The sequence below is a fragment of the Chiloscyllium plagiosum genome, unplaced genomic scaffold (genome assembly GCF_037043375.1).
Source record: "Chiloscyllium plagiosum isolate Xiang-an unplaced genomic scaffold, Cpla_swu_hap1 HiC_scaffold_9, whole genome shotgun sequence".
NCBI lineage: Eukaryota > Metazoa > Chordata > Chondrichthyes > Orectolobiformes > Hemiscylliidae > Chiloscyllium > Chiloscyllium plagiosum.
In genome coordinates this window covers 40,641,102-40,664,888 of record NW_028270147.1, presented here as the reverse complement: position 1 = coordinate 40,664,888, position 23,787 = coordinate 40,641,102, and the positions used below count along the sequence as shown (strand labels likewise).

Here is a 23,787-nt window from a genome sequence, read left to right as displayed (position 1 = left end):
AGCTTAAACTCTCCATGCTTAGTTTTCAGGTGGACAGTTAAATTGGGGAAACCCAACAAGTTGAAGAATGTCAGTATCAGTAAACGAAAGCTTTTTCCTCTGTTTACACAGCGGCAGCTCCAAAAGGAACAAAATGATCTTTACCTGGGGTAAGATGCAGATTAAAGTTCCTTTGATTCCATTTCAATATTCCTTACCCTCACCATGAATAGCTCACATCATACAACACCCCAATGAGAACTATTAATAGCTAATTTAACACTTGGATACTTAAATATCTTTCATTGTTTAACATCCAAGTTTAAAGGAGTAGAGCAGAACTATGTTTCAGTTAACCGGTGAGTTCTAATAATTAAAGTTAGGGAAAGCTGTGAGGCTTGATAGCTTTAAGATGGGGATAGCATTTAGGAGCTGGGGTTGTGGAAATTTGACTTGCACCAGGGAAGAAATATTTTAGGATATGGGAACACTGGAAGGTGCTGTCAAATGTAAGAAGGAATAACAAATTCTGATGAAAATTGAAAGTGATAATCAAGGTATATTAGAATCTGCTGAGACAAATTAGTACTCAAATGGAATGCTAAGATGAGGTACTGGTGAAAGCTTAGGCAGAGCAGTGGAATGATCTCAAAGTGGAACACGGTGGAGAGAGACCTTCATATGTGAAAATACTAAGATGTCATGAGCTGTCACTGACAAAATCATAGTGCTAAGATTTTCTTTTGGGATTTCCTAGCTGAACCTAGTTCAGAGGTATGCTTGCTGGGATTGAAATCTGAACATGCACCAACCCTTAGGAAATCCTGGATCACTCAGTCAAGAGCAGAAGCACTCATCAATGATAAAATCAGCCAACATATGAAATAATTCCTAGTGGCACAGATCTTTACCTTGGTCACAAAAGTTGGCAATTAGTGTACATTCTATCTCGCACAGTCAGTTCCATTACCTTTTTCAGTGATAATTCAAAACCAACCTGATGGTAAGCTCTACAGTGGGCCTTAACAGGACATTCCGAACAAAGGGGAGCCTTGGGAGTACAGACAGTAGCACCCAGCTCCATTATAGCTTGGTTAAAGTCACCCGGTCTTAATGGGTCCACCAAGGTATTCGCCAACATCCTGTCATGAAAGACCACCATACAGCTAAATTTGAAATATCCGTATATGAAGTCTGTATCAAAATCTAAGCATTTCTACACTCTCTTTAGTGGAAATCTTTCCAATCAGCCATTGCAAATTTGTGGTAAAAACAATAATAGCAGCTCAATTCTCAATGCCAAAGTTAGTTTGAATGCCAGATCAAAAGGTTCATCTCAATTATTTCTGTCGTTTTAGGTTTTAGGAGATAATCCAAACAACTTGCATTAAAAAAAACAAAAGAACTGCGGATGCTGTAAATCAGAAACAAAAACAGAAACTGGTGGAAAAAGCTCAGAAAGTCTGACAGCATCTATGGACAGAAATTAATTTAATGTTTCAGGTCAAGTGACCCTTCCTCAGACCCAAGTTCAGAGGAAGAATCACTCGACCCAAAACGTTAGCTCTGATTTCTGTCCATAGATGCTGCCAGACCTGCTGAGCTTTCATATTAATTTCTGTTTTTGTTGCATAAATTAAGACTGCAAGATTTATTCATTTAAATTCATTCACTAAACAGTTCTGTCAGAGATTAGATTAGATTACTTTTTTTTAAGATTAGGTTACTTATAGTGTGGAAACAGGCCCTTCGGTCCAACAAGTCCACCCTCAGAAGAGCAAACCACCCAGATCCATTCCCCTACATTTACCCCTTCACCTAACACTACAGGCAATTTAGCATGGCCAATTCACCTAACCTGCACATCTTTGGACTGTGGGAGGAAACCAGAGCACCCGGAGGAAACCCACGCAGACACGGGGAGAATGTGCAAACTCCACACAGACAGTTGCCTGAGGCGGGAACTGAACCTGGGTCTCTGGCGCTTTGCGGCAGCAGTGCTAACCACTCTGCTGCCCATAGATCTGTGATCTTAACATCCACCCCCAAATAGCAATGCCAGATAGGAAGGGGAAGTTGTTAAAATCATCAGAAAGGTTGGAATTAAAGGGATAGTTACTTTTTAAAAAAATGTTAACATGCTGGTAGTCAGTACGTAGAATACATCAGTAAGATAAAAGTGAATCGTACCAAAGTACTTCAATCACTGTTGAACTGGTGCTGTCTGCTCCAATTGCTCTAACGCGACACAGTACTCGTACAGCATTCCCATCCACTACTCCAGTTACCTACAAGTAAAGCTTCACATTCAAATATCCACTGCTAACTTTTCCAGCAGCAAGGTGAGATTTTTAGATGTATTAAAAGAGCATAAGCAATGCATAACAATTTAGAATGGCACCAATGAACTATATACTTCGCAAAATGCAAATCCCACACAATGAAGAGGTTGCATTCCCTTATGATACTTCTTTTGTGTTTGTTGCCCTCTTAATATTGTGAAATATTCCATGGAGCAAAAGTTTCATGGAGCAAGTGTTTAAAGATTCTTAATGCTCAAGGTCAAAAAGTTTAACTTCAAGAAGATATCCCTCAGATGAGATATCAAACCCAGATCCATCTGCTCTCTCAGGCAGAGATTAAAGATCCCATGGCACTATTTCAAAGAAGAACACCAGATAGTTATTCCTAGTGCCCTTGCCAATATTTATCCCTCAGTTAAGGTCATTGTCTCATTTCTGTTTGCGGGAACTTACCGTGTGCAAATTGGCTACGTTGTCTCCACTACATTACAGCAATAAATGTAATTTTAAATTATGTAATTGGTTATAAAGCAACATCTGGAATGTTCTGTTGTCATGAAATACACTACTTAAATAACAGGGTTTTCTTGCTTTCTCAAAGTACATTTGGAGTATTGTGTGCAGTTTTGGGTCCCATATCTCAGGAAGGATGTAGTGGCCCTGCAGCGGGTTCAGAGGAGGTTCACGAGAATGGTCCTGGGAATGAAAAGTTTAACATACGAGGAATGTCTAAACTTGATGGAGTTTAGAAGGATGGGGGGATATAATTGAAACATACAAAATACTGAATGGCCTGGGCAGAGTAGATGCTGGGAAAATGTTTCCATTGGTAGGAGAGACTAGGACCAAAGGCACAGCCTTAGAGTAAAGGGAAAATCGTTTAGAATGGAGAGAAGGAGAAACTTCTTCAGCCAAAGAGTGGAGAATCTATGGAATTCATTGCCACAGAAGTGTGTGGAGTCCTGGGGGGGGGGGGGGGGGGGGGGGGTCATTGAATATTTAAGACTTAGATAGATCCTCGAGTATAAAGGGGATCAAGGGTTTCGGGGAGAAAGAGGTTGAGCAATTTATCAACCATGATTGAATGGCAGAGCAGACTCAATGGATTGAATGTCTTAATTTCTGCTCCTATATCTTATGGTCTGAAAGCACTTGTACAAACACCACCCACTTTGTTTTCCTATGCCTAAATAGGTTGCCCTCTTGATTCTCTTTTCATTCCTGTTTTTCATTTCTCTCTTGACTCTTGCTTGAATACAATTCCTTTTGGGCGGAGAGGGTAAATTACAAAGATCATCTGGACACTGAGAAACAATGAATCTTTCAATGCAGTTACTTATCTTAAAATTGAATACATAAGTGGACTTTTCTGATAATACTGGGAGTAAAGTATTTCCCATGCCAGAGCTCTCAATTAATAAAATATGACAAATCAGTTATTTACCAAGTGAGTACACATTACAAACTCTATTTCCCAATAAGAATGCTTCTTAATACAGATATGCTTGAATTTATGACACTTGATAATAAATATGGCAAAGTAGCTCCTCAGAACACCTTCTCCCTCACCCCCATCTACCTATTCCACTCTCAGCTACCATCCCCCCCATTCCCCTTCCCATTTATCTCTCCGTCTCCCGGCCCACAAGCCTCATTCCTGATGAAGGGCTTTTGCCCGAAACATCAATTCTCCTGCTCCTCGGATGCTGCCTGACCTGCTGTGCTTTTCCAGCACCACACTCTCAACATAGCCATGCAGACAGAGAGAAAGGCCAGATATGTTCTTTCTTCACCTGTCCAAATGCGATTGAGGCAATGGCAGAAGCTGTGTATCTCCCAACCCCAGGCAGCTGCTTCTGTAGCTCCTCTGCATTCTGTGGCATCTCACCTTTGAATTCTGATATAACCTATGAGGAGAAAAATACATTCGAAGACTGCATAATTTTGCATGATCTGAATCAAGTCTTTTCCACATTCTGATATGATGTTGGTAATATAGGCCTTCCCTGGTTCAAAGGGTGGCACCGTTGTCATTCAGACATTTCCTCCAACTTGCTTTGAATGTAGTCGTGCAGCAATAAAGAATGAGTTAGAACAGTTCTATGATTCTTTGTCATTTTCTTACAATGACACATGTGGCCTCTGTAGTTCTTTTTACAGCAGCATAACTGTTATTAGGAACACGCTACACAGACAACTGAGGTCATCATTTGGACTGCTAATATCCTATCACAGAGCAACAGTCAAACTTCAGTACATTTACCACAGTGCACTGCCTGGATATTGTTAATATGTTGAAGTGTATTTATTGACTGTTGGACATTTTTATCTAAAGTAAAAGCACAGAGATGACAAGGATATCAATTATACCAGTCGTGGAAGAATGCCTCCAATACCTTTTGTGCTCCTTCATATAATCGTCTTCCTCTAGAATAATATCCTAGGCCAGACCACATTTCATTCACTTCCTGCAAGAATAACATTAAGAAGACAATTTACTATAATAACAAAGGACCAAGTTTAATTTTAGAGATGACACCTCGAGAGTCACAAAGTTCAATTAACTCCTGATTAACATGTTTTCTCACTAAAAATGAGCAATCTTTCATACTCATACTCCATAATTTCAGGGGTCAGTACTGGGTTGGTAACCTGTTATGTGCACTTTCTGATATTCAGTTCCATTGCAATCAATACAATTAAATACCAGGCACTGCATATAGCGGACAGCCAATGCAGTTAAAAGCTAATTACTGCAGATGCTGGAACATGAAACACACAGATTGCTGAAGAAACTCAGCAGGAAACTGTCTGTTTTGCATCATTGCTAGAGACTAATTTCCACCCTACTGTGTTCTACTGTTTTGAAAAATAGATTTTTTAATGTTCTTATTGTATTTCTTCATTCAAGGTACAGTTTTATTTCAAACTAACTTCTAGTAAGTCAGGTTATTTCCAGAGATTTATACATGCAGGCGTATGACATTTTTGATATACAGGTGGTTCTGGGATAACGTACATTTCGGCAGTAAGATTTGGCTATAACGTTACTGAAAAATTAGGGAACGGTATTTTCGAGAATGCTTACCTCCACTGGCAACACTGCAAATCCAGTGGGGATCGATTTACGTGCTTCATTATGCACATATGTCGATGTCCGCACCATTCTGCTTAGGCGCTGGTGTTCGTGCTTTTACGTGCATGCATGAATTGGTACCGGGCTTTGTGCCGTCAAAGCAGGTCTTCACACATGTGTGATGTCAGTGCCGGTCTTCATACCATCCTGCACATGCGCGATGTCGGCGCTGGTCTTTGTGCCGTTACGCACATGCACGATGTCGGCGCTGGTCTTTGTGCCGTTACACACATGCACGATGTCGGCGCTGGTCTTTGTGCCGTTACGCACATGCGCGATGTCAGCGCTGGTCTTTGTGCCGTTACACACATGCGCGATGTCAGCGCTGGTCTTTGTGCCGTTACACACATGCGCGATGTCAGCGCTGGTCTTTGTGCCGTTACACACATGCGCGATGTCAGCGCTGGTCTTTGTGCCGTTACACACATGCGCGATGTCAGCGCTGGTCTTTGTGCCGTTACGCACATGCACGATGTCGGCGCTGGTCTTTGTGCCGTTACGCACATGCACGATGTCGGCGCTGGTCTTTGTGCCGTTACGCACATGCACGATGTCGGCGCTGGTCTTTGTGCCGTTACGCACATGCACGATGTCGGCGCTGGTCTTTGTGCCGTTACGCACATGCGCGATGTCAGCGCTGGTCTTTGTGCCGTTACGTAGATGCGCGATGTCAGCGCTGGTCTTTGTGCCGTTACGTAGATGCGCGATGTCAGCGCTGGTCTTTGTGCCGTTACGCACATGCGCGATGTCAGCGCTGGTCTTTGTGCCGTTACGCACATGCGCGATGTCAGCGCTGGTCTTTGTGCCGTTACGTAGATGCGCGATGTCGGCGCTGGTCTTTGTGCCGTTACTCACATGCGCGATATCAGCACCGTCTTCATGTCAGCCTGCACATGGGCAGCGTCAGCGCCGGTCTTCGTGCCGTTATGCACATGCATGATGTCAGTGCCGGTCTTCATGCCGTTACGCACATGCGCAATGTCAGTGCCGATTTTCGTGCCGTTACGTACATGTGCGATGTCAGTGCCGTTACGCACATGTGCAATGTCAGTGCAGTCTTCGTGCCGTTATGCACATGTGCAATGTCAGTGCAGTCTTCGTGCTGTTACACACATGTGCAATGTCAGTGCCGTTACACACATGTGCGATGTCAGTGCAGTCTTCGTGCTGTTATGCATATGTGCAATGTCAGTGCAGTCTTCGTGCCGTTATGCACATGTGCAATGTCAGTGCAGTCTTCGTGCTGTTACACACATGTGCAATGTCAGTGCCGTTACACACATGTGCAATGTCAGTGCAGTCTTCGTGCCGTTATGCACATGTGCAATGTCAGTGCAGTCTTCGTGCTGTTACACACATGTGCAATGTCAGTGCTGGTCTTCGTGCCGTTACGTACATGTGCAATGTCAGTGCCGTTACACACATGTGCGATGTCAGTGCAGTCTTCGTGCCGTTACGCACATGTGCGATGTCAGTGCAGTCTTCGTGCCGTTATGCACATGTGCAATGTCAGTGCAGTCTTCGTGCTGTTACACACATGTGCAATGTCAGTGCTGGTCTTCGTGCCGTTACGTACATGTGCAATGTCAGTGCCGTTACACACATGTGCGATGTCAGTGCAGTCTTCGTGCCGTTACGCACATGTGCGATGTCAGTGCAGTCTTCGTGCCGTTATGCACATGTGCAATGTCAGTGCAGTCTTCGTGCTGTTACACACATGTGCAATGTCAGTGCCGTTACACACATGTGCGATGTCAGTGCAGTCTTCGTGCCGTTATGCACATGTGCAATGTCAGTGCAGTCTTCGTGCTGTTACACACATGTGCAATGTCAGTGCCGTTACACACATGTGCAATGTCAGTGCTGGTCTTCGTGCCGTTACGTACATGCGCAATGTCAGTGCCAGTCTTCGTGCCGTTACGTACATGTGCAATGTCAGTGCCGTTACACACATGTGCGATGTCAGTGCAGTCTTCGTGCTGTTATGCACATGTGCAATGTCAGTGCAGTCTTCGTGCTGTTACACACATGTGCAATGTCAGTGCAGTCTTCGTGCTGTTACACACATGTGCAATGTCAGTGCCGTTACACACATGTGCAATGTCAGTGCAGTCTTCGTGCCGTTATGCACATGTGCAATGTCAGTGCAGTCTTCGTGCTGTTACACACATGTGCAATGTCAGTGCTGGTCTTCGTGCCGTTACGTACATGTGCAATGTCAGTGCCGTTACACACATGTGCGATGTCAGTGCAGTCTTCGTGCCGTTACGCACATGTGCGATGTCAGTGCAGTCTTCGTGCCGTTATGCACATGTGCAATGTCAGTGCAGTCTTCGTGCTGTTACACACATGTGCAATGTCAGTGCTGGTCTTCGTGCCGTTACGTACATGTGCAATGTCAGTGCCGTTACACACATGTGCGATGTCAGTGCAGTCTTCGTGCCGTTACGCACATGTGCGATGTCAGTGCAGTCTTCGTGCCGTTATGCACATGTGCAATGTCAGTGCAGTCTTCGTGCTGTTACACACATGTGCAATGTCAGTGCCGTTACACACATGTGCGATGTCAGTGCAGTCTTCGTGCCGTTATGCACATGTGCAATGTCAGTGCAGTCTTCGTGCTGTTACACACATGTGCAATGTCAGTGCCGTTACACACATGTGCAATGTCAGTGCTGGTCTTCGTGCCGTTACGTACATGCGCAATGTCAGTGCCAGTCTTCGTGCCGTTACGTACATGTGCAATGTCAGTGCCGTTACACACATGTGCGATGTCAGTGCAGTCTTCGTGCTGTTATGCACATGTGCAATGTCAGTGCAGTCTTCGTGCTGTTACACACATGTGCAATGTCAGTGCAGTCTTCGTGCTGTTACACACATGTGCAATGTCAGTGCTGGTCTTCGTGCCGTTATGCACATGCACAATGTCAGCGCTGGTCTTCATGTCAGCTTGCACATGGGCAGTGTCAGCGCCAGTCTTCATGCCGTTACGCATATGTGCGATGTTAGCGCCGGTCTTCATGCCATTACGCACATGTGCGATGTCAGCAGAGGTCTTCATGACATCCTGCATATGTGCGATGTCAGCGCCAGTCTTCATGCCATTATGTACATGCACGATGTCAGCATAGGTCTTCATGTCAGCTTGCACATGGGCAGTGTCAGCACCAGTCTTCATGCCGTTACGCATATGTGCGATGTCAGCGCCAGTCTTCATGCCATTATGTACATGCACGATGTCAGCACAGGTCTTCATGTCAGCTTGCACATGGGCAGTGTCAGCGCCAGTCTTCATGCCGTTACGCATATGTGCGATGTCAGCGCTGGTCTTCATGCCATTACGCACATGCACCATGTCAGTGCCAGTCTTCGTGCCATTATGCACATGCACGATGTCAGTGCTGGTCTTTGTGCTGTTACGCACATGCACGATGTCAGCGCCGGTCTTCATGCCGTTCCGCACATGTGCGATGTCAGTGCAGTCTTCGTGCCGTTATACATACGTGCGATGTCAGCACCGGTCTTCAGGCCAACCTGCACATGCACGATGCTTGCGCCAGTCTTCGTGCTGTTACGCACATGGCCGATGTCAGCACCAGTCTTTGTGCCATCATGCACATACGCAAAGTCAACACTGGTCTTCATGCAGATCTGCACATGCGCTGATGTCAGCTGCCGACAGAGCAGCTTTCTGTGAGACATACTGTACAGAAAAGCAGCTTTCTTGCATATTTTAGATGTACTGCATTAAATTTACTTTTGCTTCATTAATAAATATGATTTCAACCTTCATTCAGGCTGTGCTATTGTTATGGAAATGAGAGTAAAAGCTAGCAGGAACAGCACCAAGTGTTCTCAATAAGACACAATGAAATATGTGCTCCAGCTACTGGGGTAGCTGGTTGTCTGGAAATGATAAAACAGATTTGAATTACGCCTTATACCCCGAAAAAAATACCAAATTCCATTAGTTTGAATTGAGTATACTGACAATCTTTAAAGCCAATGACACAATCCGATGCTTTGTGGTATAAAACCGGGGAAAATTGAACAGCTGGAAGGAAAACTGCCACGACACAAACAGCCGTAGACTGATAGTCAGAACTCTCTGAAAAGTACCTGTCTAGAGAAGGACTTTGCCCAGAGAAAAACCATAATACTGACCTGGAGAGCCAATCTACCGATGAAGATAAAGAAAAGATCAGTATAAGGATATATGTACGAATCAGATAGGGAGGACTAATGCTATTGTACACGATGTAGACATAGGAAGTACTGCTCGGATAAAACAACATCCCTATTGGCTTCCTCCTTTCAAAGCCGGACAGGTCCAGAAGGAGGTAGAGGCCATGCTCAACGAGGACATCATTGAACCAAGCCAGAGCAAGTAGAGTTCGCTGATTGTCTTAGTCCCCAAACCGGACGGGACTCAACAATTCTGCGTGGATTATCGGAGGGTCAACGCCATTACAAAATCGGACTCATATCCAATTGCTCGATTGGAAAGTCGGACAAGCCAGTTAATCACCAAGTTGGACTTAATGCGTGGTTACTGGCAGGTAACTTTATCAGAGTCAGTGTAAGAAATTTCCACGTTTGTCACCCCAAATGATCTATATCAGTTTAAAGTGATGCCCTTTGGAATGAAGAACGCACCTGCCACATTCCAAAGACTCATGAACAGAGTTATGGCTGAGTTAACAAACTGTGCAGTCTATTTGGATGATGTAGTGATCTTTAGTAAGTCCTGGAAAGATCAAATGATACAGTTGGCAGAGCTCTTTGAACGACTATGAGAAGCAAAACTAGTGATAAATTTAAATAAAACGGAATTTGCGAAAGCAGAGGTGACATTCTTGGCACATAACATTGATCATGGAAGGCTGACCCCACGGAATGCAAAGACAAAAGGTCATCAAGGAATTCCCACAAACAACCTCGCAGAAAAAGGTGCTTCAATTCATCAGACTCAACAGATTCTATTGGAAGCTTTTTCCAAACTTCAGCAGAGTTGTGACACCGTTAAGCAATTTGCTGAAGAAGAACACAGTTTCGGTGAACAGACCCATGCCAGGAGCATTCGACCATTTGAAATCAATATTAACCACCAAACCAGTTTTAGCTACACCAAACTTTTCAAAACCTTTTAAAGTTGCCATCAATGCTAGTGACACTGGAGTTGGAGCTGTACTCCTACAGGAAGATGAGGATGGGACTGAACTGCCTGTTGGTAACCTGCTGTGGTTCTGTTCGCCGAGCTGAAAGTTTTTGTTGCAAACGTTTCGTCCCCTGTCTAGGTGACATCTTCAGTGCTTGGGAGCCTCCTGTGAAGCGCTTCTGTGGTGTTTCCTCCGGCATTTATAGTGGCCTGTCCCTGCCACTTCCGGTTGTCAGTTTCAGCTGTCCGCTGTAGTGGCCGGTATATTGGGTCCAGGTCGATGTGTTTGTTGATGGAGTTTGTGGATGAGTGCCATGCTTCTGGGAATTCCCTGGCTGTTCTTTGTTTGGCTTGCCCTATAATGGCAGTGTTGTCCCAGTCGAATTCATGTTGCTTGTCGTCTGCGTGTGTGGCTACTAGGGATAGCTGGTCATGTCGTTTCGTGGCTAGTTGATGTTCGTGGATGCGGATCGTTAGCTGTCTTCCTGTTTGTCCTATATAGTGTTTTGTGCAGTCCTTGCATGGGATTTTGTACACTACATTAGTTTTGCTCATGCTGGGTATCGGGTCCTTCGTTCTGGTGAGTTGTTGTCTGAGTGTGGCTGTTGGTTTGTGTGCTGTTATAAGTCCTAGTGGTCGCAGTAGTCTGGCTGTCAGTTCAGAGATGTGCTTAATGTATGGTAGTGTGGCTAGTCTTTTGGGTTGTGGCATGTCCTCGTTCCGTTGTCTTTCCCTTAGGCATCCGTTGATGAAATTGCGAGGGTATCCGTTTTTGGCGAATACCTTGTATAGGTGTTCCTCTTCCTCTTTTTGCAGTTCTGGTGTGCTGCAGTGTGTTGTGGCCCTTTTGAATAGTGTCTTGATGCAACTTCGTTTGTGTGTATTGGGGTGGTTGCTTTCATAGTTCAGGACTTGGTCTGTGTGTGTGGCTTTCCTGTGTACCTTTGTGGTGAATTCTCCGTTTGGTGTTCTCTGTACCATCACGTCTAGGAATGGGAGTTGGTTGTCCTTTTCTTCCTCTCTCGTGAATCGGATTCCTGTGAGTGTGGAGTTGATGATCCGGTGTGTTTTCTCTATTTCCGTGTTTTTAATGATTACAAAGGTGTCATCAACGTATCTGACCCAGAGTTTGGGTTGAATTTGTGGTAAGACTGTTTGTTCTAACCTTTGCATTACTGCTTCTGCTATGAGTCCCGAGATCGGTGAGCCCGTGGATGTTCCGTTGATTTGTTCGTATATCTGGTTGTTGAATGTGAAGTGTGTTGTGAGGCACAAGTCCAGTGGTTTAAGTATGCCGTCTTTGTTGATGGGTTCAATGTCCTGTTGTCTGTTATGTCTGTTCAGCAGGTTGGCTATGGTTTCTCTGGCTAGGGCTTTGTCAATAGAGGTGAACAGTGCCGTTACGTCGAATGAGACCATGCTTTCTTCCTTGTCTATGTGTATATTTCTGATGATGTCCAAGAATTCCTGTGTTGATTGTATAGAGTGTCTGGATCCGCTGATCAGGTGTTTCAGTTTCTGCTGTATTCGACTGGGACAACACTGCCATTATAGGGCAAGCCAAACAAAGAACAGCCAGGGAATTCCTAGAAGCATGGCACTCATCCACAAACTCCATCAACAAACACAACGACCTGGACCCAATATACCGGCCACTACAGCGGACAGCTGAAACTGACAACCGGAAGTGGCAGGGACAGGCCACTATAAATGCCGGAGGAAACACCACAGAAGCGCTTCACAGGAGGCTCCCAAGCACTGAAGATGTCACCTAGACAGGGGACGAAACGTTTGCAACAAAAGCTTCCAGCTCGGCGAACAGAACCACAGCAACGAGCGCCCGAGCTACAAATCTTCTCACAAAAGTTGGTTACCTTTCGAAGAAGATCAACATCCACCAAAGGAAATACTCCATGATCGAAAAAGAACTACTGTGTTTTGGTACTGGCCTTACAGCATTTTAATGTGTATGTCACGAGCAATGTGTCGGAGACGGTTATGTACATTCACCACAATCAGCTTACATTCTTAGAACATTTTAAAGACAAGAATATGAGACTATTTCATTGAAATCTTATGTTACAGACTTTTAATTTAAAAATCATACATGCTGCAGGTCGGAAGAATGTAATCCCAGATGCGTTATCATGGATTTAACTGATAAGAGATTAGATGAGATCTGTCTTTATTTAATGTTATACATATATAGGAAGAAGTTAAGGTGAACTTATATTAAAGTTATCTGTATGCTAGGGTAATGTGTTTAAAAAAGTAGAGAGGGAGGTGTTATGAAAATGTGGGTGTACTGTACCTTTAAGAGAGTAAAAGCGAGCAATGACAGCACTAAGTGTTCTCAATAAGACAGAATGTGCTCCAGCTACTGGAGTATCTAGCTGCCTGGAAATTACAAAACAGATTCAAATTATACCAATCAGTTTAAATTATGCCCCCAAAAAATACCAAATTCCAATCAAGCTTGAATTGAGTACATTGACAATCTTAAAAGCCAATGACATAATCCGATGCTTTGATGTATAAAACTGGGGAAAATTGAACAGTTGGGAGGAAAACTGCCACCACACAAACAGCCGTAGACTGCTAGTCAGAACTCTGATAGGTACCTGTTTAGAGAAGGAGTTTGCCCAGAGAAAACCTCAATATTGACCTGGAAAGCCAATCTATCGACAAAGATAAATAGAAGATTCAACCGCTGGCTGGTTTTAAAATTTCAATTTTCCTGTAAATCTTAATTGGGAGTTTTATCGGATTAGTATTATAGAAGGGGAGGTAAAAGATAGGTTAGAGGAAGGAATTGTAAATAGTTATTAGTTAATTATTCTCTGTTATACTTTAAGAAATAAAGTTATTAATTTTTATGTTAAATAGTTCTTAGCCACTTAAAGTTTTACAGTTTGCTGCACAGGATAAATATTTTCTGTGTTGCTGGTTTGAAATTAAGCCAGAGGGTTTAACCCTGTGTCATAACACTCTACTTTGCATAAGACTTCTGGATGATTTTTCAGTGATCATGTGTGATATCTTTTGCTGTTCTGCTTCTAATCCCATGTTTCCCCAGGTTCTATTATTTCTATTAAGCAATTTTCTATTAAGTGAGGTTTCGCTGGAACGCAATTACGGCATTATGGAAGAACTACCTGTACTGATTCATGTTTTGCCTTTAAGGACATCTGCAAAGAAAACAACTGTATAGATTAACTCTTTCATAAACTAATTTGAAATCCTTCTATTGTTTGGACCGACTTCAACAATTTACCATTATTGCTTGTTTCAGTAAATGACAATCAATGGTTAAACTCAGCGCACATTCAAATGTGATACAAAAGCATATGATGTCATTGTTATTAGTAGCCTTCTAAAATGACAAGTACACATTGGAGAAATCCTCGACTTAAATACAGAAAATGAATGGATGCATTTTGGATGGACAACCAAAAATATCAGATCTAAGATTTTGGGAAGTATGACTGTGTCCATAAGCTGATACTTCTATTGGGAATGGGCAAACACAAACAGAACATTCACAAACTATTGTTTCCCAATTCACCATGTGAAACCTCTTAGTAAGATGCAATAAATCGCCATAGAATACTGAAACTTCTCTTTTCTTTGCGAACATTAATTCTTTCCAGCAACATCATTGCAAAATAAAAGAAGCCTTTGGAAACATCAATTCACAGCATTTGTTCACGAATGTACTTCTATAAAAATTAAAATGAATCTGAATGAAATTAATATAATCAGATGATGAAAGCATTCTTTACCTCAAGGGTAGCTTTAGCGAGATCCTGCAAGGTTGGCCATCTCTGAAAATGAAAGCAGTGACAGGATATTAAGACTTGTGTTGCCTGCACCAATCAAAATTATTCTTAGAATGAGGCCATTGAGGTTTTGTTTTACCTGCATCCATTTGTTATAGTAGTTGATCACAGTAACTACCTGTGTTTGTTGCAACATGATCTCAGACACCCAAACTGTGAAGGAAGATGAGGCTAAGATTTTACAAAATCAGAACACTGGCATAAAAGTAAAACAAGTAAGGGGGGTCCTGGCAATTGCTGGACATATTAAAAAAATGTAACAGTTCTTCGTTTGTCTTTGATTATCCTGGTAGCTGCCTGAAATAACGTTAGTAGAATCATTGATTACTCATAGCAACAATTAGTTCATTTGCCAACAATAGACCCAGTTATAACTGAAAAGGGTAGCCCCAGTCTCCCAGTGAACATCCTTGGAAGGCACTTGGTCCTTGAATCGAAGCAGAAACATGAGAGTTCCCAAGGATACAGACATTAGGGCAGCTCCCAGGCTAGCTGCCACAGACTTCTGAAATGTGATACTGATGATCACATGACTTGTATAATAATGGAATCAAACTCTTTTCTATTGATAAAGCCAGCTACATTTTCAATGTAACACAGTCTGTATCACTTGGTGAAGCCAGCTATGTTAGCAAAGCCTACTGCCCATGTTGTAGCTCTGACCTCATCATGAAGAAACAAGATAAATCATGTAATCTGTCACAAACTGCATAGGTAACAGCTTTGATACATTTATGGATTGCTGGTTGACAGATCTCACATAGGTCTCCAGTAAATTATTGGAAGCAGCCAAGTGCATGAAAATTTAATGCAGCTGTCACTTTGACAGTCACTGGTTAAGAACAGCCACTAATCCCTTCAGGTTGCAAGACCCACTCTAGTAGATGATGTAATTCCAAAACAGTTTCCAGGGGCATCATCAGTCTGCAATGGCAATGTGCAGGAAATGATGTCAAGGACAATAGATTCTGGTCTCCTGTAGCTCCTCTACATCCTGGAGTTATCTTTAGCTGCTGTACAGCTACCGCTGGATGCTGCTATTTGTCCTGAGCTTTGTGGCACATTTGGTCTGCCTCAATTTCTCAACTCCTCTATTGCACAACAACAATTACAATAACCCCATCTGTGACTAGATCCATTGGTCACAGTTCCTGTGAACTCCTGTGAGGAAAATCAGACTCAGAACAGGTCTTATGAACAAGGAACAAGGAACAAGTTTAGGCCATGCTACCCTTTGTACCTGCTCTGCCATTCAATAAGATTGCAGCTGATCTAATTTTAATTTCAACTCTACTTTCATGGATATCCCAGATAATCCTTTGTCCCCTTGGTAATGAAAAATCTATCTACTCTGCCTTAAAAATAATTAAAGATTCTGCATCTATTGCCCTTTGAGGAAGGAAATTCCAAAGACTCAGAACCCTCTGAGAAAAAAAAGTTCCCTCATCTCTGTCTTAAACGGGTGACCCCTTATTTTAAAAGTATGACCCCTTGTTCAATTCTGGTCTCCCTGTTGTAGGAAGGATGTTGTGAAACTGGAAAGGGATCAGAGAAGATTTACAGGATGTGGCCAGGCTTGGAGGATTTGAGCTATAGGGAGAAGCTAAATAGGCTGGGGGCATTTTTCCTAGAATGTTGTAGGCTGAGGGGTGACCTTACAAAAGTTTATAAAATCATGAGGGGCATAGATAGGGTGAATAGCCAAGGTCTTTTCTCCAGGTTAGTGGAGTCCAAAACTAGAGGGCTTAGCTTTAAGGTGAGAGGGGAAAAATTTAAAAGGGACCTAAGGAACAACTTTTTCACGCCGAGGGTTGTGCATTTATGGAAAGAGCTGCCAGAGGAAGTGGTAGAGACTGGTACAATTACAACATTTAAAAGGCACCTAAAGGGTATATGAATAGGAAGGGCTTAGAGTGATTTGGGCCAAATGCTGGAAAATGGGTCTAGATTAATTTAGGATATCTGGTCAGGATGGATGAGTTGCACCAAAAGGTCTGTTTCCATTCTCTACAGCTCTATGACTCTAATTCTAGATGCCCCACAAGAGCAAACATACTTCAAAATCTGCTTGGTCAAATCCCCCCAAAATCTTCTATTTAAATTAAATCAATCTGAGTATTCTAAACTCCAGAGGATAAAGGCTAGCCAGGCTACCCTCATAAGACAATCTACTCACTCCAAAGATCTAGTAAACCATCTCTGAACTGCTTCCAAAGAATAAGCGTCCTTCCATAAGTACAGTGACCAATATTGTACGTAGTACTCTAGATGCAATCTAATCTGTACAACTCAAGCAAAACTTCCCTACTTTTGCATTCAATTCCCCTCATAATAAAACAACATTCTATATACATGGTGGACTAAATAGTTTGCTTCAACGCTGTAGAAATTCTGATTAGATAATCTAGTGAGGAAGAATGATTCTAGGAAGGGAATAAGGTAACCATCGTTAACCAGGGAAGTTAAAGATTGCATTAAATTGAAAGAAAAAATGTACAATTTAGCGAACATTAGTGTAAGCAAGAGCATTAGGTAAGTCTTAAAAACTAACAAAAGATGACCAAAAAAAAACTAAGGAGGGCAAAGATAAATCAAGAGAGTAAACTTGCAAGTAATATCAAGATATACAGCAAGAGCTTCTTTATATATAAAAAATATACGTAAGTATATAAAAACGAAGATAGAAGCCAAAGTGAACACAGGTTCCCTGAGACAGCAAAGCTGGAAACTAATAATGATGAACCAGGAAATAGCAGAGGAGTTGAATAAATACTTTGCATCTGTCTTCACAGTAGAACACACCAACATATTCCAAAATTACCAAATAATCAAGGGGCCAAAAGAAGGGAGGAAATAAACACAATAATTGTCACAAGAGAAAGCATGCTCGGAAAACTATTAAGGTTAAAGACCAATAAGTCTCTTGGACCTGATGGGATATATCTCACGATATTAAAGGAAGTAGCTATTGAGATAGTGGATACACTACTTAGATTCTGGGAAAAGTTTCAGAGAATTGGAAAACTGCCAATGTAACATTTTTAGTTAATAAGGGAAGGACATAACAAAAAGGTAATGGTTGTTTCTGAAAAATGTTAAAGAATATATTGTAAAGTATGTAAAGACACAGCATTTAGATATACATAATATGATCAAGCAGAGTCATGAAGGAGAAATGATTCCTGACAAATTTAATAAAATTCTTTGAGGAAGTAACAAACAGGATAAGTAACCCCGCGGATAGAATATATTTGAATTTTCAGAAGGCATTTGAAAAAGGTACCATACATCAGGCTACTTAATAAGATAATATAAGTACATTGACAAGATTAGAGGATTGGTTAACTAATAGAAGACAGCAAGTTTAGACAAGGGGACATTTTCGGATGGCCACCTGTTATTAGTTGAATGCCAGAGGGATCAGGTCTGGGGCACAACCATTTACTGATGACTTGGTTGAGGAAAGCAAAGGTATTATACCCACGTTTGCAGATGATACAAAAATAGGTTAGAAGACAAGTGGTGAGATTTACCTGTATTCATTCACTGGACGAGGGCATCGCTGGCTCTAATTGTTCAGATGGTAGTTAAAAGTCAACCACATGTAGGCCAGACCAGATAAATGCTGGAAATTTCCTTCCTTAAAGCACACTGGCGAACCAGATGACTTTTTCTGACAATCAGCAACGGTTTCATGGTCATCATGAGACTCTTAATTCCAGTTTTTTCATTGAATTCAAATTCCATGCAGGATTCAAACCTGAGTCTCCAGAATATTACCTGGGTCTCTGAATTAACAGTTCAGCAATAACACCACTAAGCTGTCACCTCCCCATAAAGACTCTGCAGAGGAACGTAGATTACTTAAACAAGCAGGCAGTAATTTGGCAGATAAAATATAATATGGAAAAATGTGACTTTATGCACTTTGGCAGGAATAATAGGAGCTAAGTATTATTTAAATGGCATAAGACTGCAGAAATCTACAAAACAGATGTTGTGCATGAATCACAGAAAGTCAGCATCGAAGTTCAGCGGGTAACAAGGAAAATAAACAGAAGGTTGGCTTTTCTTTCAAAGGGGATGGAGAATAAAAATTGGGAGGTTTTCCGAAAACTATATAAGGCTTAGTTGGACCACAGCTGGAATAATCTAAGGAAAATTATACTAGCAAGGGAGACAGTCCAGAAACTGGTATGGAAGACTGGACCTCTGCTTGTTGGAACTTAGAAGAATGAAAAGCAAAATAATTTAAATATATAAGATTCTTAGGGGATTTGATTGTGTAAAATGGAAAGGCTGTTTCCTTTTGTTAGAGACTCCAGGACTAGAGAGCATAATCTCAAAATAAGGAGTCACATATTTAAAACAGGGGATAATTTCTTCTGTCAGACAATAGTGAATCTGTGGAATTCTTTACCACAGAGGGCTGTCAAGGTAGGTTCGTTAAGAATACTCAAGGCTGAGATCTGAGATTTTTAATCCGTAAGGGAATCAAGGGTCATAGGGAAAAGGAAGGAAAGTGAAGTTCAGGATTATGTGATCAGTCATGATCTCATTGAAAGGCAGAGTAAACTAGATGGGCTGAATGACCTACTTCTACTCCTATGTCAAAGAGTCATAGAATCATAGAGAAGTCCAGCACGGAAACAGACCCTTAAGTCCAACTCCTCCATGCCGACCAGCTATCCCAACATAATCTAATTGCACTTGCTAGCACCCGGCCCATATCCATCTAACCCCTTCCTATGTCTTATGGCCTTATAAATCTGGTGAGGATAGGTAATAAGAAGATGGTAATACATGCAAATTGGCCTCTCACTGCTCACGAGCAAGATTCCCATCTCACTATTGAAAAGTTGGCAGCAACATCGGAATATTTTTCTCAATGTCTATACTTCATTTTCCAATCTTGCCATATTCTCCCTACTGACTCAGCACTGTCTATGTCATTGAGGTGTTGGGAAAATTCCTCCCACAGTATTTTATATCTTTCCAGTCAAATGACAGAGCATAGCATTGTAAAGACAGCAATCAGGAAAGTAGGAAGCAAACATATTCTGAGAACCTCAGCACCAGGCCAAGAAGTTTAACCACAAACAGGTACACTGCACTGAGTCATAATGGAGAATGGAATTTGGAACAGCTTTTATTGCAAAGACTTGATCAAAACTGACCACTGAGGGAGTAAGTGCCAAACTCTGCAATTAAAAAAGTAACTTCATACACGTTCTTGATCATGTCAAACAGTAATATTGCCAGAGACTTTAAAACTGTTCAACCAGTTGTCTTTTTAGCTAGCAAGAGGACACATGAGATCAAAACGCAGAAACAATGGGATGAGATAGAAAATAATAACAAAAATAGCGTTCACAATACCTGCATAAGCCCTTTTATTCAAATCAGATTCTGTCACAGCCTAAAAATGAAATGTTGCATGAATTAAACACTCTAAAATAACAAATCTTAGTGTGATCAATTTAGGGTAAGCACATCAATAAAATTTGGACATCCAGAACATACCATCCTCCGCCAAGGTAACTCTCGTTTACTTTTATCATACCAGGACAGAAGGCATGCTCTAATGGAATGGATTTCAATCAGATCCTTAAAGGAATGGTAGGCAGCTTCCTTGCCAGTTAATATTCTTGGTACCTCTGCAAAGGCAATAAAAACAACAAATAGAGAAATGGACAGTTATTATTGATATATAGAAATTGCAAGCCATTTACTCTATGCATTAATGGTAAACATATTTTCATGTCATAGTCAAACATTGAGAGGCCAGTTGTAATTCCATATAAACACACAGACTGCCAGTTTTTCCTGGACAAAATACATAATAGGACACATTACATCAAACAGTCAGAAAGCTGCAAAAATCAATTCAACTAAAATCAGCAAGTGAAGAAAACTGAAAACAGGTTACCCGAAATTGTTAGCAACTATTTCAGACTTTACTACCCACCTACTTTGATCTGTTCTTGACATAGCTTCTTGCTCTGTGATGAACTTTTCACATTCTTTTTTCTTTTTAATGATGCTTTTCTAAGTCTCTCTGCGGTTCTCATCTTGCTCATATTCTCCAGAGATGAATGTGTTCAAAATTCTATAAAATAATTCAGTAATAATGAAAACCTTACAGCATATGAATAAATACCAGCAAACTAAGCGTAGGGATTAGTGCTGGGGCTTCACCTCTCAGTTAACTATTTAACTGTGAAATCATGTCTTACGAACTTGATTACGTTTTTTGAAGAAGTAACAAAGAGGATTGATGAAGGCAGAGCGGTAGATGTGATTGATATAGACTTCAGTAAGGCATTCAACAAGGCTCCTCATGGGAGACTGGTTAGCAAGGTTATATCTCATGGAATATAGGGAGAACTAGCCATTTGGATACACAACTGGCTCAAAGGTAGAGGACGGAGGGTGGTGGTGGAGGGTTGCTTTTCAGACTGGAGACCTGTGACCAGTCGTTTGCCACAAGGATAGGTGCTGCATTCACTACTTTTCAACATTTATATCAATGATTTGGATGTGAGCATAGGAGATATACTTATAAAGTTTGCAGATGACACCAAAATTGGAGGTGTAGTGGACAGCGAAGAAGGTTTCCTCAGAGTACAACGGGATCTTGATCAGATGGGCCAATGGGCTGAGGACTGGCAGATGGAGGTTAAGTTAGATAAATGCTAGGTATTGCATTTTGGAAATCAAATCAGATTTATTACACTTAATGGTAAGGTGCTGGTGAGTGTTGCTGAACGGCATGGTGGCACTGTGGTTAGCACAGGAGACTGACTGTGTGGAGTTTGCACATTCTCCCCATGTCTGCGTGGGTTTCCTCCGGGTGCTCCGGTTTCCTCCCAGAGTCCAAAGATGTGCAGGTCAGGTAAATTGTCCATGCTAAATTGTCCGTAGTGTTAGGTTAGCGGTATGGGTGGGTTGCGCTTCGGCGGGTAGGTATGGACTTGTTGGGCCGAAGGGCCTGTTTCCACACTGTAAAGTAATCTAACAAAGAGACCTTGGAGTGCAGATTCATAGCTCCTTGAAAGGAGAGTCACAGGTAGATAGGATAGTGAAGAATGCATTTGGCATACTTTCCTTGAATGATTAGAGTTGGGAAGTCATGTTACAGCTGTGCAGGACATTTTTGGAATATTGCATACAACTATGGTCTCCTTCCTATTGGAAGGATGCTGTGAAACTTCAAAGGGCTTAGAAAGGATTTACAAGGATGTTACCAAGGTTCGAGGATTTGAGCTATAGGGAGAGGCTGAATAGGCTTGGGCTGTTTTCTCTAAAGCATTGGAGGCTGAAGGGTGACCTTATAGAGGTTTATTAATTATGAGGGGCATGGATAGGATAAACAGACAAGGTATTTTCCCTGGGGTGGAGGTGTCCTGAACTAGTTAGGTTCAGGGTGAGAGGGGAAAGATATAAAAGAGACTAAGGGGACAACTTTTTCACACAGAGGGTGGTGCATGGATGGAATGGCTGCCAGAGGGAGTGGTGGAGGCTGGTATAATTACATCATTTAAAAGGTATCTGGATGGATATATGAATAGGAAGGGTTTAGAGGGATATGGCCCAAGTGCTGGCAAATGAGACTAGATTAGGTTAGGATATCTGGTCAGTATGGACAAGTTGGACCGAAGGGTCTATTTCCATGATGTACATCTCTATGACTTGAATAACTTGGATGAAGGGACAGATTGCATGGTCCCACAAATCTGGATTTGCAAAGGTTATGAAGAAGACATACAGAACCTGCGAAATGTTAAGTGAGCGGACAAAGCCTTTGCATATTCAATAGGTTATGGACCGGATGATACCCCTCGCAATAGTTTGAGAAGATAGCCTAAACCTAATGATTTCTTATTTTTAAAGTCAATGTAAGGCATTGTGTTCGAACTGCAACTCGATTGGTTAAACTGGCAGGCTAGAAGCAAAACACTTTATTCTTACACTATGGTTAAAGTACAAACAAAACAAAGATGAATTGGAATAACAACCCAATTGGAAATTTTAACAGAATAGATTATTAAACTTCTAAACAGCAAGATAGTAATATCCCATAAACATATAAATGGCAACGGCAAATTCAGAAAAAGAGATCTTGTTCCAAGTTAGGAAAAAATCCCCAAGCCTCACAAGCTTCTTACTTTATTGGCTTGGAACAGACCTCTCATCACCTATGTCTCAACCACTCTTCATAAAGAAAGGACAAAATGCACCTTTTAAAGCCATTGTATCATCACAAGTATAATATGGATAAACGTGAACTTGCCCACCATGGCAGAAGAACAGAAAAGAGTATATTATATAATGGGGTGACAGACATAGTGTCATAGAGCTGTGCAGCATTCAAGCAGACTCTTCAGTCCAACTTGTCCCTGATGGCCAGATATCCAAATTTAATCTAGCGCCATTTGCCAGCATTTGGCCCATATCGCTTGAGGCCCTTCCTATTCATGTGCCTATCCAGATGCCTTTTAAATGTTGTTATTGTACCAGCCTCCACCACTTTGTGGTGCAGAGAATGCATGTGTCCTTGCACATGAAATCACAAAACATTGCTACATAGATACAATAAGTGATTAGGAAGGTAAATAGCATGTCAACCTTTATTGCCAAAAGAATGGAATATACTGGTACGGTTTTGTTACTAAAGATAGGATATAATTGCAGTTGAGACAGTTGAAAGAAGGTTCGTTCAGCTGATTCCTAGAATGAAGGGGTTATCTTATGAAAAAAGCTTGGACAGTTTGGGTCTGTATCAATTCATTTAGAAGAATGAAAGATGATGTTATAGAAATATAAGATCTAGAAAAGACTTGATGGGGTGGGGGACTCCGAGTACATTTCCCCTTGCAGGAGGTATTAGGACCAAGTAACACTATTTAAAAATAAGGAGTCACATTGATTTTTTTTCTCTCTCATAGGATCAGGGATAAGGAAGTCTGTGAAATTTGGATCCTCAAATAGCAATGGAATCAGTGCTACTGAATTTATTAAAGGCAGAGTTAGATTTTTTGACGGACAAGACAGCACCGTTTAAAATGGAAAACTGATACGAAAGCAAAGGCCACAATCAGATATAAATTTCACTGTACTTGTGTTCGTTTGTAACTTGAGTACACCTGACAATAAACCTAATTCCAAACGTGCTGAATGGTGCAGCAGGTCCGAGGGGTCCGAACGGTCGTGGGTGGCAGCTGGGACACGCTGACTGCTGCACAAGTCTCTGTCATTTTGAAATTCTGTTGTGCTAAAAGAGGATAAGAAATCTGTGCATTCCTGGGAAGTGGCATGGGAGGCACCACTCCGGGATCTGACATTGAGCCCAGTCGAGTGAAATGTAGTTTC

The 23,787-nt window shown here is 41.8% G+C and overlaps 1 protein-coding gene across 4 annotated transcripts in view; it reads right to left on the bottom strand.

Moving 5' to 3' along the window:
• mutyh (mutY DNA glycosylase) overlaps positions 1–23,787 on the bottom strand; it is a 40,458-nt gene that overhangs the window by 16,357 nt on the left and 314 nt on the right. Inside the window, exons 2-10 of one of the 4 annotated variants that reach the window (XM_043699098.2) lie at positions 20,384–20,524; positions 19,939–20,072; positions 19,795–19,834; positions 14,495–14,568; positions 14,359–14,400; positions 4,679–4,750; positions 4,076–4,189; positions 2,170–2,267; positions 977–1,121 (exon numbers count right to left, since the gene is read on the bottom strand). In XM_043699098.2, coding sequence (XP_043555033.2) covers positions 977–1,121; positions 2,170–2,267; positions 4,076–4,189; positions 4,679–4,750; positions 14,359–14,400; positions 14,495–14,568; positions 19,795–19,834; positions 19,939–20,072; positions 20,384–20,495 — 831 coding nt within the window. In that variant the 5' untranslated portion in view covers positions 20,496–20,524. The remainder of the gene's footprint in view (positions 1–976; positions 1,122–2,169; positions 2,268–4,075; positions 4,190–4,678; positions 4,751–14,358; positions 14,401–14,494; positions 14,569–19,794; positions 19,835–19,938; positions 20,073–20,383; positions 20,525–23,787) is intronic. The other 3 variants (XM_043699099.2, XM_043699100.2, XM_087990573.1) reach the window with 3 other exon arrangements.